General features: G+C 41.7%; 1 protein-coding gene across 10 annotated transcripts in view; it reads right to left on the bottom strand.

Annotated features, from left to right (window-relative positions):
* Window positions 1–16,186, bottom strand: part of PIEZO2 (piezo type mechanosensitive ion channel component 2) — a 375,431-nt gene extending 359,245 nt beyond the window's left edge. For 6 of the 10 annotated variants that reach the window (XM_016119848.2, XM_036229845.1, XM_036229849.1 and 3 more), the window contains exon 1: window positions 15,271–16,185. In XM_016119848.2, coding sequence (XP_015975334.2) covers window positions 15,271–15,334 — 64 coding nt within the window. In that variant the 5' untranslated portion in view covers window positions 15,335–16,185. Of the gene's footprint in view, window positions 1–15,270 lie in introns of all 10 variants that reach the window. The other 4 variants (XM_016119852.2, XM_036229848.1, XM_016119855.2 and 1 more) reach the window with 2 other exon arrangements.
* Window positions 16,187–17,649: the final 1,463 nt, after the last annotated feature.

Below are 17,649 nucleotides of genomic sequence, written 5' to 3'. Positions count from 1 at the left end.
TGTGTTGATTTCTGCAAGGTGTTCGAATTTCTTGATTGTTGTCAATCAGTTACTATAATTAAGGCATCAGTTCTCTATGAACAAACTATCATTTTCCACACTGATCAAATAACCAAAGTGCTACTTCATTTAATTGCTCATTACTTTCCCACATAGAGAAATCAGCTTAACATCTGGAGATAACTATCACATATACAAACGTTAATAAACAAATTCAGAACAAACTCTGCACTCAGTGAGTCTTTTCCATTGATTTTAATACATCACAGGAGATCTGTGATGAAACTTATGACCCCTTACCATCCTGGAAATTAACAGGATCTTACTTTGTAATGTTCCTGCAGGTTCCACCATGGAATTCACAATAAGGTTGTATAAGATATCAAGTGAAATTGCAAATGCAGCTTTAAACTTCAGGGCTATCATATCAGAACTTTATGTAACTCATGATCGTGTAACTTAATTAGTTAGGAGTTTCTTATTTCTTTGGTTTTTTTTTTTAATTTGTTATTGTGTCTTCAAATTTTTTTCTTCTCTTTAATTGCACAATATATGATAGTCTTTTAAACCATTTTAGAATTCTCAATATTTGGACCATCTAACAACTATAATAAAGTAACTCATTCTTAAACAATTCTTTAAAAATGTTTAAATTTTCTGTTATATAATTATTAAATCAATCCAACTAAATAAGTCATCCTAAAAGGAATCCTTAAAAAAATACACTTTGGTTTTAATTTGACACCTAACATATTCAATTTGAATCAAGTTCTAAGGCAAAGGAAATAATTCAACTCTATCTGGTATTTTATGAAATTGCTTGATTGTTATCACGTATATCTCAAACTAAGACTATGTTCAAATATCACAAGAATTACAATTTCGTAGAGAATTATAATTAGAATTCCAAAACTTAAAATATAAGATGTTTTATGGCTATTAAATTCAACACCTGAAATTACAATAAGAAAAAAAAAAATCAACCAAGAAATATGACTCAAGTATTAGATATACAGCTCTGATATTTATTAAGATACAAAAATATATTTATTTACTACATGTTGTATCATCACTGCCTTAACATAGCATATCTGAGATACCTCACTGTCCAACAACCTTCATCCATGCCTACCACTAAGACAGATCCACCTTAGTTCCTACCCTTTGTATATTTTACAAAGTGATTACTTTAAAGAATTTTAACTGAATTTGAAACACCATTAGCTCCTCAGAAAACTTATTTCAACATCACAGATAGAAATACAATTGGTCTTATTTTATCCTCATCAGTCACTGTATTTTCATCCCCAGAAGCTCCCTCTTTCTCGAAACAGCATACTTCCTAGTTAAAAATAGTTCCCCTTGTAGGGAAGCACATGGAGCCAATGACACATTCCCTTGTGACTTTAGCAGTCCACAAGTCTCTGAACCACAGTTGCCAGGTGATCTGTGATATTTAGGGTACAGTGTTCAGGAGACAGGTGGAGTGAGAGAGGCCCTGACACCTGGAGGGAGAAAGGAAGAGAAGCAGCAGAACATTTAGTTAGGCCTTAATTTGCCAGCACTGTGTTAGGTGCATGATTTAAACCATTTCTTTTACTCCTTACTATTACTTTGAGATCTATGTTATTTCTTCCATTTTTCAGGTTGGGAAACTGAGACTCGGAGAAGCTACACAACTTCAATTTTTCTTCATCTTATCACTAACGAAGAGTTAAGCAAAAGTTTAAAACTCAACCTTTTGGGTCTGATTAGCCCTCACCTCTCAACCCATTGGAAAAGTCCTAGAAGTCAATGGAGGAAGGGAAAGGAAAGAGAAGAAGATGGGGAAGCAATTATTATTGAATGGCAAAAAGGGGGAGTGGAAAAGTGCTAAAATATGTTTAGGCGTGGTACATTTTTGCCTGGGATGGGCTGTAGGTGGAAACCCTGTCATTTGGAAAGTCTATAAACTTTAAACCTGTGCTTGATGAGAGATGAATATTCCTTATATTTATGTAGCCACATATCAGATGGATTCATATGACACTCTCTAGAGAAAAATGTTGAAAACAAAACCAGTGTTCACTCTGAACTTATTCAAGGAACAATATCAAGAAGACATAAGAACTGTGGTGCTAAATGATGGGTGTTCTAACAAAGCAACTGCGATTGATTTTTGCTAGAAATAGACACACGAGAATGAGTGAATAAATGACAAACCTTTAAAGAACATCATATAGCTTATTGTTAGCATGGAAACCAGACCTTAGAGCTGAGACAACTCTAAACTGAGACCTTAGAGCTGAGACACAGCATGAGGTGGAAGATAAAGAGCAATCTAATAGAACTAGAGCAAGAAAAACCAATCCCTGGGGGTCAGCACTGAGTACAGACACAGTGGATTACCTGCAAATCTCTTTTTTATTTGTGTCCACTGTGTTGCTTAATTTTTAAGGAGAAAGAAAAGGTTTTTTAAAAAGGATATTTCTTATGTTTTTATTGACAATTGAGATAAGATAAAGTGCCAGTAATTGAGCCAGGAGTACACAGATGAAAAGGTCTAAATGGTAATATTTATAGAACTTAAAAATAAGATGTTTAAAATTGTCAACTCCATACAAAAAAAGAAACCTAGAAAGCAATATGCCAAAAGTGATAAAGGGATATGAATCAACAACAACATCAAAAAAGAAAACAGACATGAGTTTTCTTTGACATAGGAATAAACAAAAGGCAGTGCTATTTTAAGATAGGAAATGCTTGGCACATTATGAAATACTCTTGGATTACTATATTATTCTAGTGAATTCTGGAAAATGTATAATGGGAGAGGGCAAGAAAAATTGGTCAGAATCGGAGAATAAAAAAAAAGTGTTTGAAAGAAACAAAGTCACCAATGGGCTATGAAAACCACACTTCAAATATGTTTAAGAAAATGTGTTACTTGCATATTCAAATTTATGATATTTATACTGTGCAACGATATTCTAAACACAATTTGACTGCCCCTTCTTTGGAAGACCAGCACTACACTTTAAGTATGTTTTCTGAGACTGGATTCAATATGCAAATCCAAGTATGGATATATTGAATAGATAACCAATCAGTGTCATAAGGTTAAAATAATATCTAAGATTTGTTTCCTTCTAAGTAGTAACTTTGGGAAAATAACACCCTTAATTTAAAAATAATTGTTCAAAATATTTTGCTATCCAATTTAAGAAATTCCTTTGGGGCCAATGCCACATTCATTCCTTTTAAATAGCCTCGATGGTGGGAAATTATTGGATGTTGAGGGTAGTTTTAATATTTGAAAATAGCCCAAAGTAATTACAAACCAAGCCCAGTAAGTGAGGTAGGGGTTGTTAGGAAATGCCACTGCGGGTCAAAAATGTAAAGTGACTCTAAGGCAGTGCAACAGCAAAAATGATGATGCTTTGAAAATTATTGCTAAAGAGGTTTGTGGTTGTTAATGAAAAATTCTAGGGAGCTGGAGGTTTCTGGAAACTGGCTCACCAGGAGCAAACTCCATTTTATGAGTATTTCTCTTCCCAGAGCCTTTTAATCTGACCCTTAATCCTGTCTCCTAGCTGAGGATGATCCACCAGAGACTGTGTGTTCCAGCAACTGTCTGACACTGGGGTAGGGGCCCTGGCTTCAGCAAAGGTTGCTTCATTGCTTACTAGCTGCTCTGACTTCAGGCCCTAGGGCCAAGAAGAGTCAGGATTTGCCTGGAGTGGGCAAGGTCCAATCCCTTAGTTTTAAAAAATTGGAGGATAAAGAGGAGAAGGAGAAGGAAGAGAGTGAGGTAAATGACTAGGGAAGGAGAGGAGAAGGAAGAGAGGAGGAGAGGGAGGCTTTGAAGTGCAGGAAGCTCACAGGCCCATAGCTAGCACGTATGGTGCACTGAAGCCAGGTGATAGCAACACCTGCAAGTGTGATTCTCCTATCCGTCTATTGTACACACGCCTGTAGTTTTTGTACACTTCTCATTTCCTTTACATTATGATAGAATTGTCCAGCTAAGATCTCATAAGGTCTACAATGAAGTTGAAATGCTACATATTATGATAAAGCTCAGTATTTGACTCAAAATATCTTTTTTTGCCTCAAATCTTGTTTATACAGTGCTATGTCCCTACGATTTCATTTGGCTTCAGTTAATAACTCAATGTAGTTTGGTTTTCTTTACAAGCATGACTAATCATAAACTACAATTGATAAAATTCTTTTATTTCTGCAAAGTTACACACAGCAAATTCTAAACAAAATTTGAACATGCATTTTGTTCTTCTTGTTATTACCATCACTGATGATGTGTGTATGAGTCTGTGTTGGGAGTAAGTAAGGAAGAATCATTGAAATCTTGTGATTGCAAAACCTAAGCTAGATTGTCTTTTCATACCAACTGTTCTGGAAAATCCGCAGTCAAATATCTAACATGATACAATATTATTTTCCTTAGCAGTTTCTAACATTTCTTTGAGGTCAAGTGCGAAATAATGTAAGTATGATGGTTATTAAGAGGCTAGAACAAATTAGATATAAAAATTCTGGTGTGTTGGCTAAAAAGTAGTGCTTTAGTCGTACCTTCTAATATTGAAAAAATATATATGCGAAAAATATTACTGTGAGAATCATGAAAATAATCGTTAGCCTTGAACATCTCATTTTCTAGTTGATGTAATTTGAGAAATAGAGTTTCTGTGACTTGGGAAAGTCACGTAGCTCATTATTAACAGGACTGAGACTTTTTCATTAGACCTTCAGACTAGGGCCCTAATACTCACTGCCTAGATTCTCCAGCAGGAGCACATATTCCTGTTGCAATGTCAAGCAGGCTGCTGCTAGCAGGCAGGCACAGTTTGAGGAACGCAGAACGAGGGAAGGTATGGCAGGAGCAGGGACTAGTCAATTCTGCACAAACCCATAAATCAATTTCATGGAGCTCTGGTTTAAAATTATCAGCTTGTTAAGGTTCTACATTCTTCCTCCTTTTCTGCACCTATGGCCAAAACTGCTGACCTGGCAGATTTGACCACAACAGAAAACAGATCGATTTGTGTGGTTCCAGGAGAGAGGAAGTGCATATTTAAGAAAAATAATAATATGCACTTCAAGAATGATGCTTCGATCAAGCTTTACCATTGTCAAATGGGTTTTTTCTTCCCTATTCACTGCGAAGCAAGTAAAATGTATAGGCATATGGATAAAATCCACATTTATGAAAGTCACAGAACATGTATATTAGACTGGTACAAATTTTGCATTCGAAAATGTAAAAAACAGTAGTTGTAAGATGCTAGACCTAACTCTATCTTCAAACTGCTAAGATATTCAAGAAAAAAAAGTCTATGAATTTCTTAATGAATCAACTGACAAATACTTCTTCAGTGTTCACCATAGCACTTACTGAACAGCTAAAATAATGATTGGACACAATTTTACTGTCAGAAAAAAATTATTCAAATATGTATCTATTATATATGTGTGTGTGTGTGTGTGTAGATAGATAGATAGATAGATAGATAGATAGCTATCTAAATACAGTTGTCCCTTACTATCTGAGGGTTCCAGGTCCCTGTCTACACCCATCCCTGAGATACCAAAATCTGAGGATGCTCAAGTCCCTTATATAAAATGGTGTAGTATTTGCATATAACCTACACGCAATCCTCCCATACATTTTAAATCATCTCTAGATTACTTATAATACCTAATACTATTTAAAAGCGATGTAAATAGTTACTATGCTCTATTGTTTAGTAAATAATGACAAGAAAAAAATTCTGTACATGTTCAATATAGATGCAGCCATTGTAGGACTATTTTGTACATGCCAGCAACAATGTGATTTTTTTTTTTGTCAAATATTTTCAATTCCGGATTGGTTAAATCCAACCCAGGTTAGATGAGGAACTTCAGGATAAGGAGGGAGAATTGCACTTGCTATATGCTAGGCAGTTAAGTGCCCAGGATATCAAGGATTACACAGAGTCCCTGAATTTGCAGATACATGGAAAGGAAGAGAGCAATCATATAAATACAAAACCCTGTGATAATATGAACCAAGTGCCAGATGAACATGGACAAAACAATTCATTCTGCCTGGGGAGGAGAATTAAAGAAAAGAAGATTCACATTGTTTCAAAGGGACCAGTAAACAATGGCACAGAGACCTTCCAACATATGTGATTGAGGGAGATCAGGGTACCAGACAGTCCTCAATTTACAACAGGTCATGTTCCAAAACTTGTTTGGAAGTTGACTGGAACTCCAAATTATCGTCCCATGGACAATACATTGTTCCTGATGGGCAGATCCTCAAACTAGCTTTTAACAAATAATGCCTTATTTCTGATTCTAGAACTAACAACTAGATCTAAGGTTTATTGAGTATGTACCATGGGTCAGGCACTGTATCAAGCACTTTACAAGTACTGTCATTTAAGCCTTGCAACAATCCTCTGAGCTAGGTACTATTATTATTACCAGATTTTACAGATGAAATAACTAAAGAACAGAAAGTGAAACAACTTGATCAAGGTCATATGGCCAGTATGACAAGCTAAGATCTGTATCTAAACATTTAGGCTTTACAGTTGGGGCTCTTAATCAAAATAGTATATTTCTCCTTGGATATCAGAAACCAAATAATACAAATAAAGGAAGGAGGAAGAGAAAGAATTTTTCTGTCCTGTTTCCTGTATACAGAGCTAGCCTTAAAAATGATGTGTTACTTTTGATCTGGAACTCTTCTTGGTAAGCTCTTAAATACTCAACGATATTATGACCCCCTAAAAATATCCCTGGTATCTAGACCATACCTACATCCATCATTCAACTATTCTCTCTTCCCATTCAGTTAAAATGTCCACTCTGCCCCAAGTAGGTAATAGGAAAAAAATAAGCTATTTGAACTAACTTATAATAACATATGGCTAGGAAATTGTGGGAACCTAGTCTGTTCTTCAGCAATTAAGAGTGCTGGGTTTTTTTTTCTCAGTACCAATTACATTCCAGCCTTACCTCAATCAAATCAGGAAAACCATTCTTGCCATTCCTGCCTTTAATATGGTGTTTGTCTATCAGCCCAGCAAGTTTGTATTCTTATCCTGGTAGCAGGTAGATTCTTTTCTTGAGTTGATAGATCTGCCCTTGCCATCAGTTCTAAGCAAAGACAACTCTGTCCTTTCAAAATTACTGTATCTGTAAACTTGCTCAAATACAGGAATTGATTGAGGGGCAATGACTCTTTGTGTTGGTGATTCAAATCAGATTTCTGTTCACTTGACCTAGAACTCTTCTACTTATACAGATCAAGTCAGAATTTAGTAGACTGCCCATCTATTTCAATTATAGGACCAGCATAATTAACAAGTTAAATGCCATAGGTCTTTTGAAGTCATACTATTCTAATTACTGCTTTGATTCACTTTTCATCATGGAAACCATACCCACCTTGCCTTTGGCAATTAAGTGGGCCACTTGGTGACCCCTGCCCCAGGGAATTCAAATACCACCATTGCACTTAAGGGATTCCACTTTAGTGGCAGCAATTCCCACTTTAATTTCTGACCTACGGAGAGGAGCAAGCACAGAGCACTTCAAGGATGCTGAGACACCCCATCTCCCCATACAGTTATTTCTCACAGTAGTGGTGAAAGGTGCATTCTCTAGATCTTCCCAAGGATGATCCCTTCCCCTATGGTGTACCAAGGCAGGTCTGGCATTTCAACTTCATTTAGCATAGGTCACTTTTTGGTTCATGCTTCAGTAAACCAACCAAACTGTTAGAGCCCTTTCTATAACCCTTCAAGTTATAACAGTGATCTGGAAACTCTGCTTAGTGGTCCTAAATCAATAAATTTGGCCTGATCTAACTACATGTTCTTTATCATTATCTCATACTCTCAACACCCATTCCTACACTTATTCCCCAGATTTCTGTCTATATAAATTGGTAAATTCATTCAGTTCTTTTGGAGTGCAGCACATCTCCTCATGGGTCAAACTTTGTATGTCACATTTAGGAACCTGCTGATACTTGTAGAAGTAAAAGGTGCAGGCAGGGTAGAATAGAAAAAACAGCAGTGTCTGCAAGGCACATTAAATTACCTTCATCTACAGGAGGCATGAATTGATACTGGTGTGCTAATATCTATTCTCTTTTTATCACTGCAACACTTTATTACTTTATTTCTTACCCTGTTTTTAGCTGAGCACATCACTAGCCAAAATAAAGATATTCCCCAGCTTCCCTGCAGTTAGGCAGGTGAATATCATTAAATTCAGGCTAATGTCTTATGAGCAGAAGTGATTCATGCAACTTCCAAGTTGTGTCATTAGGGGGTATGTGTTTGCTCCCCCTTTTGTGTTTGCTCCCTCTATCCTTCAGCATGATGTGGAAATGGGAACAGGCTATCTTGAACCACTGCAATGAATGATATCACCAGAAAGATATCAGAGCAATGATCGCCTCCCTGGGCAACCTCAGAGAGCAGTTAGCATACCAACTTTGGTTCATCTACAGCGCGACTATTGTGTGAGAGATGTAAAGTTTATTTTATCTAAGCCACATTACCCTGAGAAATTTATATGGAAAAGAGAAATTAGAAATTAAGAAATTCATGTTGAAAAGAGAAAGAACAGAATTGTCTTTGCTTATAAGTGGCTGCAAGGGCCAACTATAAACTGGAGAAAAGAATTTACTTGCACCACGACAGGAATACAAACTTGCTGGGCTGACAGCCAAGCATGGTATTGAAGGTGGGAATGGCAACAGTTCCTGATTTGACTGAAATAAGCCTGGAATGTAACTGACACTGAGAAAATTCTCCAAGTACTTTTAAATGAGGGCTTTAAGCAGTGGAAGGCATATCTGGCTCTAGCACATGGGGAGGATGTAAAGAGGCCAAGATGTAGACTTGAGGTTTGCCAACACTGCAGGAAACACAGAAGATGAACCCAAGAAAACAAACCTAGAGGATTATCTATAAATGAGGTACTTGATTTGGACAGAACCTGTATCTAAGGGGCAGTGGCACCAACAGTATCACTGTAAATGCACAGGTAAAGAGCAGAGGGAAAGCTTGCACTGAGCATACCAGAGAAGGCTGCAGGGGGAAGATAAGATGTGTGACTTTGACACAGTCAAATCTAAAGGGGGAAGGGGATGGAGAGTTCAGAGTTAGAAAAAATACTGAGGGGAGAATCGTCTTAGCTGGGGTAACAGAATAAATAACCCCCTAAGAGAACGGTTAAAGTCTAAGCAAAATCTTTAATCCCAGATGACTAGTGAACTTGTAACAGAAAGCCAGAACTAACCACACAGGTACAACAAATCCAATTTTTTATTAAATGTACTTATAATTTGAAATTCATATACAAACATGTTTAAATATGACATCTATAGTATCATGGTTTAATGCAGAATTGTGCCTACCAGTACATCAGAAAAGGAGAATTCAAAAATAGGTTATCAATCAAAAAAACATCACCATCCTATATGATAAAACAAGGCAAATGAAAATTGTATATGCTACAGGAGCCTGGAAAATTTTTTTTAATATTATACATAGTATTTTTTTAACTAAATAAATAGAAAAAAATGCAAAGTTGGATGTCATCACTCTTAAGTTCTAAAAATCATTTAGCTAACTACTCTATGCCTATTGGATAAATTACTGGACAGTTCAAAAATTATAAAAATTATAAAATTTTTAAAATGCTATATGTCTCATGTACTCTCCCCACAGACATTCAGTATGTGGCTTCAATTCTCCTCATTCTTCTTGATCCTGCCATGTTCTACTGGCTCTGAAAGGCCAACTGGAGGGTCTGGTGAATTTGATAAGCTTCAGCTCTTTCATAGCCAAATATTTTTAAAATGTTTTCTAATATATCTTTGTATTCAGCCTCGATCCAGTGGGATATTTGCTTTATTTTGCTTACTTGATTCCATGTCCATAAAACAACTGTTTAAGTCTACAAATCTTACAAAATTTAATGTTTTACATTACATAGACTGTATCACCACATTGTTCTTAATCAAGTGCTCTTAAATATCCAGGGGCACTTACACTATTCTAAGTTCCCCTGAACATTTATGGAAAATACATATATTTTTGTTACTATGTAACCATTAGCAGTATAGGATCTAAAAGAAAAGTGTCATGTAAAAATAGATAAGCAATAAAATCATATTAAATGAAGACTGAAAATTATGGTATGTGTCAGAAAGACAAAAGTAAACACTGACAGTATAGTTCTAGGAGAACATATTGTTTAACTAGAATGCAACTGTAGATATATAGAACATTGACTAAAACTGGTAAGAAAAAAGAAAAATCCATATAATTAAAAATCCTCCTACTACTCACACATCAATTTTCATAGCATATCTTGGTTCTAAGAAGATACGAAATTGCTTTCATATAAATCCCACATACCCATATCAATCCTCTTATGACTCATGCTACTGCCTGTTAGCCTGTTAATTTCTATTAACACATTCATCAAGCATCCTTATCCTTACTCTTCTACTCATCTTCATAAATGTAATAATAATACCTGCCTTTTTGAGCTCCTGCAGAGTGTCAGGCATTATAGATGGTGTGTAGTACACACTATTTCATAACCATCCATAAAAGAAGATATTAATATCTCCATTTTACAGAGATAAAAAAGAAACAACCAAAAACAACTTAGGTAGAGGGCAGGGCCTGAATGGGACTGGAGGTCTCTTAAATTGCTCTCATAACACTTTCCTCCACCAAAAGTAAAATTCAAAGCCTCCTGCTTATCTCTATGAGTAAGCCCATGTTGCCTGTAAAGTGACAAACCCATGACAAACTACAATGTGGACACATAGCTCCAGCTTCCACTGCCCAGTTGACAAAATGATCATGCCTATCTCTATGAAATATTTTATTTTAGAATTAAACTAAAAATTTCTAATTCTTTTCACTATTACTTTCATTCTCTTCTGAAAGTGATAAATATGATCTACCTATTATATAAGGCCAAGAAGGTGTGACAGAAAAGTGACTTTAAATGCTGTGAATACATCCTTCAGTAGCTGAAAGCTCCTACCCCAGAGAGCCACAGCAAAGGCAGAGGGAGGCTCTAAACTCTGATCAGGCTTCATTTGTAATTCTTGGGGTGTGTATAAGTGTGATTTCAAAATGACAGATGTCACATAGGGAAAAACATGTTATTCAATAGAAAGAAAATTATGTTTACATAACCACACCCATATATATTTCAAAAGTAACTCCATATTTTTGCTCAGATTTTAATCTACCTCTAAAGAAAATGTGAGATTCTCCCTGGATTTGCATTATTAGCCGGGTGTGATTTTTCCTGAAAGCACTGGTTAGTTGGTTTATTCTTTCTGTGTACTACATAGTTCCCTGTTGTGCTATGTTCTTGTCTAAGCTCTGGTCACTTTATTTAGGAAAAGCATAAGCTATTGATGCCACAATAGCTCTGACACTCTTAAACCAATCTATTCTGTCCAAGCCGGGCCCCCACCCCCTCACCCTTCCCTGAAAATGATTAAGTCAGCGCTTCTAAGCAAGACATCAGTGGAACCCCAAGCAACACTAGGCAAGATGGAATGCATGGATCAGGAGCATGTGATTAAAAATATACCAATCCATTTCCAAATTGGGAATAGACTGGAATCATATAAAGATAGGTAGAACAGTAGAATCATGCTGAAGAAAATGTAAAAATATTTCAAAAGTGGCCAAGACTGATCAGGTATCACTATAATTATTAAAGAGTGCATAATATTAGGGGAAATTTTGTCTTTTTTTTATGTATTATTTGAAGAAAAAAAATCGGATTGACTACCCATGTAGTAATAAATAATTTAGGAGATCTTTAAAATTTTCGGTTTCTATTGATGTAGGAAAATCTGTCACTGGATGTTCATTTTGAATAGAAAATAACATGTTATATTACATTATGGTGTTGTTAGGCATTTAACACTCAGAGCTACATAACACCTGCATAATGGAGACCTGATGTCACTTAACACATCTCTGTAAATTTATTTTACAGGGAAAAAGAAATCTTAAACATTGGATTAAATATAGCAGTTAATTTTTAACATCCATCATTGGGTGAAAATGCTAGAGCATCTCTGTGCAGAAAATGTTCAACATCAATGTTAGAGAAATGGGTTTAAAGAGAAATACAGAAGCTTCTGCAAAGTCTTGGCTTTGCAGACAGCCTTGCTCCGATATAAAAATAGATGGCTAAAATGCAAAAATCGATTCTAATGGCAAACAAACCATTGCACTCTCCATGGCCAGGATATTAGGGAAAACAATATTTGATTTAGTAGCACCTTGGGAGTATGCAGACCTGAAAACCCTCCAATAACCTTGAAACTATCCACTTCCTGTAGAAATGAGCGCTCAAGCCAGGCCACACCTACCCAGCGCCCCTTTGTTCCTTCTAGTACAACCTCAGAAGGCATCATTAACCCTTGGAAGTGGAATGTCCTTCCTAATTTGCATCAGACAAGTGAGGGGGTGAGTGAGGGGGTCAGTCCTCTGGTCTGGGGGATGAAGTCCAAGGTCCATGCCTTTCACCTTCCCCGAGGTTAGCTTTCTACAAGGGTAAGAGGGAAGCAACAGCCTCTGGAATCAGCAGGGGCCCTCAGCCTCCCAGTAGCTGGAGACAGCAGAAAATGCCACAAGGCGCTCTCTCGCTCTCTCTTTCTCATAGACACACACACACAACCAAGTTAGCTTCCCTGAGCCCTGAAGACGCCTGAGAATACAGAGGAATGAGCTGGAAATGAAAAGTGGCCTAGGATCGTCGGGGCCAGGGAGTCCAGGGATCTTGCTGTCCCGGGATCCAGGCCGCAGGACGGAAGGCAGGCAGGCGCTGTCATCTTTGAGCCCCTGGAAGCAGATCCAGGAAGGTCCAAATCGCAGAGTGCACATACACATCCCGGGCCCTTGAGCAAGCCTACCCTAGGGCCCCAGCCTACCGGCATGAACACAGTGCGAGGCCCACAGAGTACAAGGAAGAAGCCAGGGGGCGGGGGAAGAAGGAACTGGACCAAGGGGGCTCCTCATTCTCAGAACAATGGTCCCTGATCTGCTTGGAGCCTCTGGGAGTCTCCCTTCAGGCTCGCTGATGCTGCCTGCTTGAGCCTCGCGCTTCTGGGTGCCTGAGTAGGGAGTAAGACGCGCCTAGGCCCCTCTGGAGGGCAGAGCTCCACGGTCCTACTTAAGGGCTTTACTGTGTAGACCACCAACCATTAGTTGTAATGACACTCCCCCAACCCCAGTGGCCACGGAGCCCTGAGGCAAGCAAGCTGGGTCCTGCAAGGGGCGAAGCTACAGAGTGAGGTCGCTGGCAATCTACAGGTAATCCCTGCTGTCATTTCACTCAGCTAGTTGTGCAAGTCACAGAGTGGGCCGAGCTGGCAGCAGGTAACCACTAGCTCTTCCGACAGTCAGTGCGAGCTGCCCTTCCACGGAGAAGGGAAGGAAGGAAAAAAGTGAGGTGAGGACTATGGGGAAGATGAGGTGGGGTGGGGGCGGGGATGGAGGGGCTGCCGAAAGAGGAAGCTAGTGCCTTCAGACCCTAGAGCCACACCGCAGGCTTCCTCCCCCATCTGCACTGACAATCACAGATCGGCCTCATACTGAAAGCCCATTGTTAACTCGGGCACTAGCTTCCATTTGGCATATAGTACATGTGCCAGGCACGGTGCCAAGCGCTTTAGATACACAGACGGTCCCCAGACCGTGACATGACCTGTGTGCAATGCACCAGAAGTAGCCCTGCGCTGTTTTCCCCAATCGCTTTCCTAAAGCCTTTTCTCCAAACTTAAACCAGCTGGTGGAGTGGTCCACATCAGCTTCCTGAAAGCTGCGCTCCTCATACATGCGCAATTATTAAGGGCAAAGACCCCTGCAAAATGGTCGTCTCTCAGAACTCAAACGGCACACTGGAGGCCAAGAACAGCATGAGCGCGCTGGCCCCTCCTGCTGCCCGAGCACCCTGTGACGCCACAGACTGTTTCCACTCCGAGAACCTTCTCGGGGTTTCCGCCGAGGTTTCCTGCGCTGACGTCCTCGAATCACTTCGCTCACTCATTGTGTTAATAGAGACTACAAAATCCTCCCGGTAGCTGGAATCGACCTCTACGAAACACGCTAGAACCGCCCTTTGGCGTGATTACTTGCACAAATAAAACGGCACAGGTGTGATGTTGAGTCCTCGACCTCTGGTAAATGCATAAAGGTGGCCTTTCCTGCCAAGGCCACGCTCTTTGTAAATGCAATTGGTACTTGATAAAAGATCTGTTCTCTAGCTCTGTTCGGGAGAGGGGAAAGTAAGGTGCTGTCAGTCTTAGGAGTGAGATCCAATCTAAAAGGCACAGTCTCTTAGAGGAGAAATACAAAAGCTCTCACTCCAGGCACAGCGCCAGCGTCTCTAGACCTGACATTCAGTTGCTTTTAACAACATGCCAGCCCCGTAGAGTGAGATCCTTGACTGAGAGGCAACGAAGCTCTCCTCTGGCCCTCCCTGAACCCTCGCCAGTTCCAGGGAGTCGCAGTTAGGCGTTCTAACCCTTTAAATACCTGGAAGGATGGACGCCTGGAGGCTGGACTGGGTCTCGGCTGTCTATAGCGCCATCGGCCAGCACTTTTTTGTTTTGTTTTTGTAGGGGCTTTTGTGGAAGTAAAAACCAAAAAAAGTAAGCAACTCAGGGCACTGTTTCCCTGTTCTTCTCCCTCCTTTTTGTTTTAGAACAGCCGGGGTCTTTTTCTTCTTCTGTCACAGTTCTGGGATACAAGGGGAGAGATGGCAAGTGTCGCTCCTATATGCACCATGTGCTGTGGCTCTGGGGACAAGGGGAGGAGGGGACTCTGGCACGACCCTGCACCGCACCTGGGACGGGAGTCTACAACCGCCTTCCAGCCGGATCGGCATCCTTTGTGTACAAGTCAGCACTCCACGAAGGAAATTCCAGGTGAGATTAAATTCAACACAAACATTCTCCAGCACACGCCGATCTGGTCTCCCAAACTCTGCAGCTGGACAGTTGAGAGAGACCCCAAGTGTGCACTCCAGCGCGGGCAGCGAGAGGACCGTGCCGTGGCACTCCGGACTGCGCGAGTCTGACGGCGCGGACCTCAGAACCGAGTCCAAGAGCACTAGAACCTTTAACTTGAGATTGCTCGGAAGCCCGTCCCCTTCCCTGGGCGCCCCCTTCACCCTCACACGTAACCTCGGAGAGCGGCCCGTACTCACCTACTGTCAGGCAGATGGGAAGCAGCAGCCTGAAGATGAGCCCGCACACCACTTCCGAGGCCATCGCTAAGGCCCAGCAACTCCGAGCAGAGGGGCGAGGCTCGAGGGTCCCTAGAACTGGGGCGCCAGGCCCATGCCCGTCTAGGGCCTCCTGCGGCCGGCAGCTCCCAGCCGCCTGGGCATCTCCACGAGGTCCGCCGCGCTGTCCGCCCTGAGGGCGCGCTCACTGGGTTCCAGACCGCCCCTCAGCCGGCTCTCGGTAGCCCCCTCGTCAGGCGCCCGAACCCCCACAGCCGGCCCATAAAGTGTAGACTCCTCAATTTGGCGGCGGCAGCTTCTTCAGCGGGTGGTCGGGACCAGGGCCATACGCGGGGACACTGTGGGGGGTTCCAGGTGCTGGGGCAAGGAAAGAGGGCGAGAAGGGCGTGCTACCCTTTCGCCTGACTCCGGGGCGTTGCTCAAGGGCGTCAGGGGAGTTTTCTTTACTGAACCCCTTCCAAAGCCAACGTGCCTCGGCGGCGGGTCCTCCGCCCTCTGCCCACGCAGCCAGGGCTCCCGGAGCTGCCCGCTGGTCCTGAGCTGCGGTGCGGCTCAGCCTCTGCGCCCCCCAGCTTCGGACCGGAAAGACCCGGGCGGGAGCGGCCAAGCGCGCAGAACCATCCCCGACAGCACAGAGCTCGGCGTGTGTTATCAGTCAGCGTGTGGCGCCGCCAGTCCCTCTGTCACCAGAAGAAGCTGTGCGAGCGTGAGGAGAACGAGACGAAAACGCACAGCGAATGGGGCAGGCCCCAGCTCCTCCTCCACGGCCGCAGTTAAAAAAGTACAAAAATAAAAACCCAACGCCGTCCGGATCCCAGTGCGCTCCCCGCCCGCCGAGGTACAGCCTCGCCCCGGAGGCGCAGCCCTGGCTCCCGGGCGGGCGTACACTTCTCCACCTTCAATGAAACTTTCGAGGCCTCACTCGGGGACGAGCATGCCCCCGAGCCAATGGAAAGGCGTCTCGGGGGCCGGCGCGCAGGGAGCCCGCCCCTACGCCGCTAGCCAAGCGGGCGCACTGCACCCGCGCGGAGGGCGAGTCTCCAGCCACGAAGTGGGCGCGCAGGGAGAGGCCCGGCCTCTTCAGCCGCGTGGACTTTACGCGTTCGCTCGGCCCTGCACCGCGTGCTCCACCGCTGCTCGCTCCCGCAGACCCGCAGCTCGGCTGTCATTCTACAGACAAAAGGCTCACATTCTAGCATCCAGTCCACGGGGCGTGCCTCCGAGCTTACCCAAACCTAGGGAACCGTTTAATGCTCAAAGAAAAGTACACAGGCGCAGCACGAGTAGTTAAGGGCTTGAACAACTTTATGGGACTGCCACTCGTGCTAAGAACACACTTACCCACTTGAATTAAGAAGAACAGAACCGGAATTAATGCAAATCAGTAGACCTGTCTATCTTTAACCATGTGAGAAGTTTCAATTCTGAATGGGCTCTGGAAAATCCCAGGTTTCTCCAAGACGGGTATCAGTGTTCAGATGTGCATACACGTTGTGCATTTGGGGAAATCTTGCTTTTGCCTCAGGTTGCTTCGTTGCTTGTCATGGCTCCCGGCATACAGTTCCTATTTCTCCTAAGAACCTTCCCGCCTTCCACTCCCCAGCCCTTATTCTCTATGTGAGATCTAAAGAAACTGATTCTTGCTGGGAGAGGTCAGTGTGTCTGGGTGCCTCATTTCATGATTATCCAAGAGTGGGGAGGTGTGCTGGAGCTTGACTGGGATCCGCAGGACCAGGAGGTGAATGATCTTCAGATCTGTAGAGAGGACCATTCATAACTAGCATTTCCCTCAAGAGAACAGAGAAGGAAGAATTTGACTTCCATTCTGCAGTAGCATTCTGGTCTTGTCTTGGAGATGGTGGAAAAGTCTGCAGATGAACAGTATACAAACCTTGGTTCTCTGAGTTAACCTACCTTTTTTGAGATATAGTAAGCTCATGTTTCAAACTCATGCCTTCACAAATTCTCTGAGAATGACGAACTAAACCATCATATTTTGTTTGTTTTTTGAAGACTAGAGGCACCAAAATCATGTGACAACTCCTCAAAACTTAAACCATCTATGTGCTCTGGAGCCCTCAGAAAGCTTAGATAACTAAACCCCAAATGTAGTCATAAGCCCAACATTTAAGCAAGGGGAGATGATAGGAACTTAAATTATCAGCAAATTATTGACTACTATGAAGAAAGGTTTTGTGTTTTGTGGAAGCCCAACATAAATCTGCACTCATTTCCTCATGAATCTTGTCCAGCATTTCAATGCACGTAAGTGGTGTGTTCTCTCTCTTTTTCTCTCTCTCTCATACAACTTGTTTTTGGTGCCTAATTAAGAAACTCCAA

This window comes from Rousettus aegyptiacus, unplaced genomic scaffold (genome assembly GCF_014176215.1).
Source record: "Rousettus aegyptiacus isolate mRouAeg1 unplaced genomic scaffold, mRouAeg1.p scaffold_m13_p_12, whole genome shotgun sequence".
In the NCBI taxonomy this organism is placed as follows: Eukaryota; Metazoa; Chordata; class Mammalia; order Chiroptera; family Pteropodidae; genus Rousettus; species Rousettus aegyptiacus.
The sequence above is the reverse complement of the archived record's forward strand: the minus strand, read 5'-3'. Positions and strand labels throughout refer to the sequence as shown.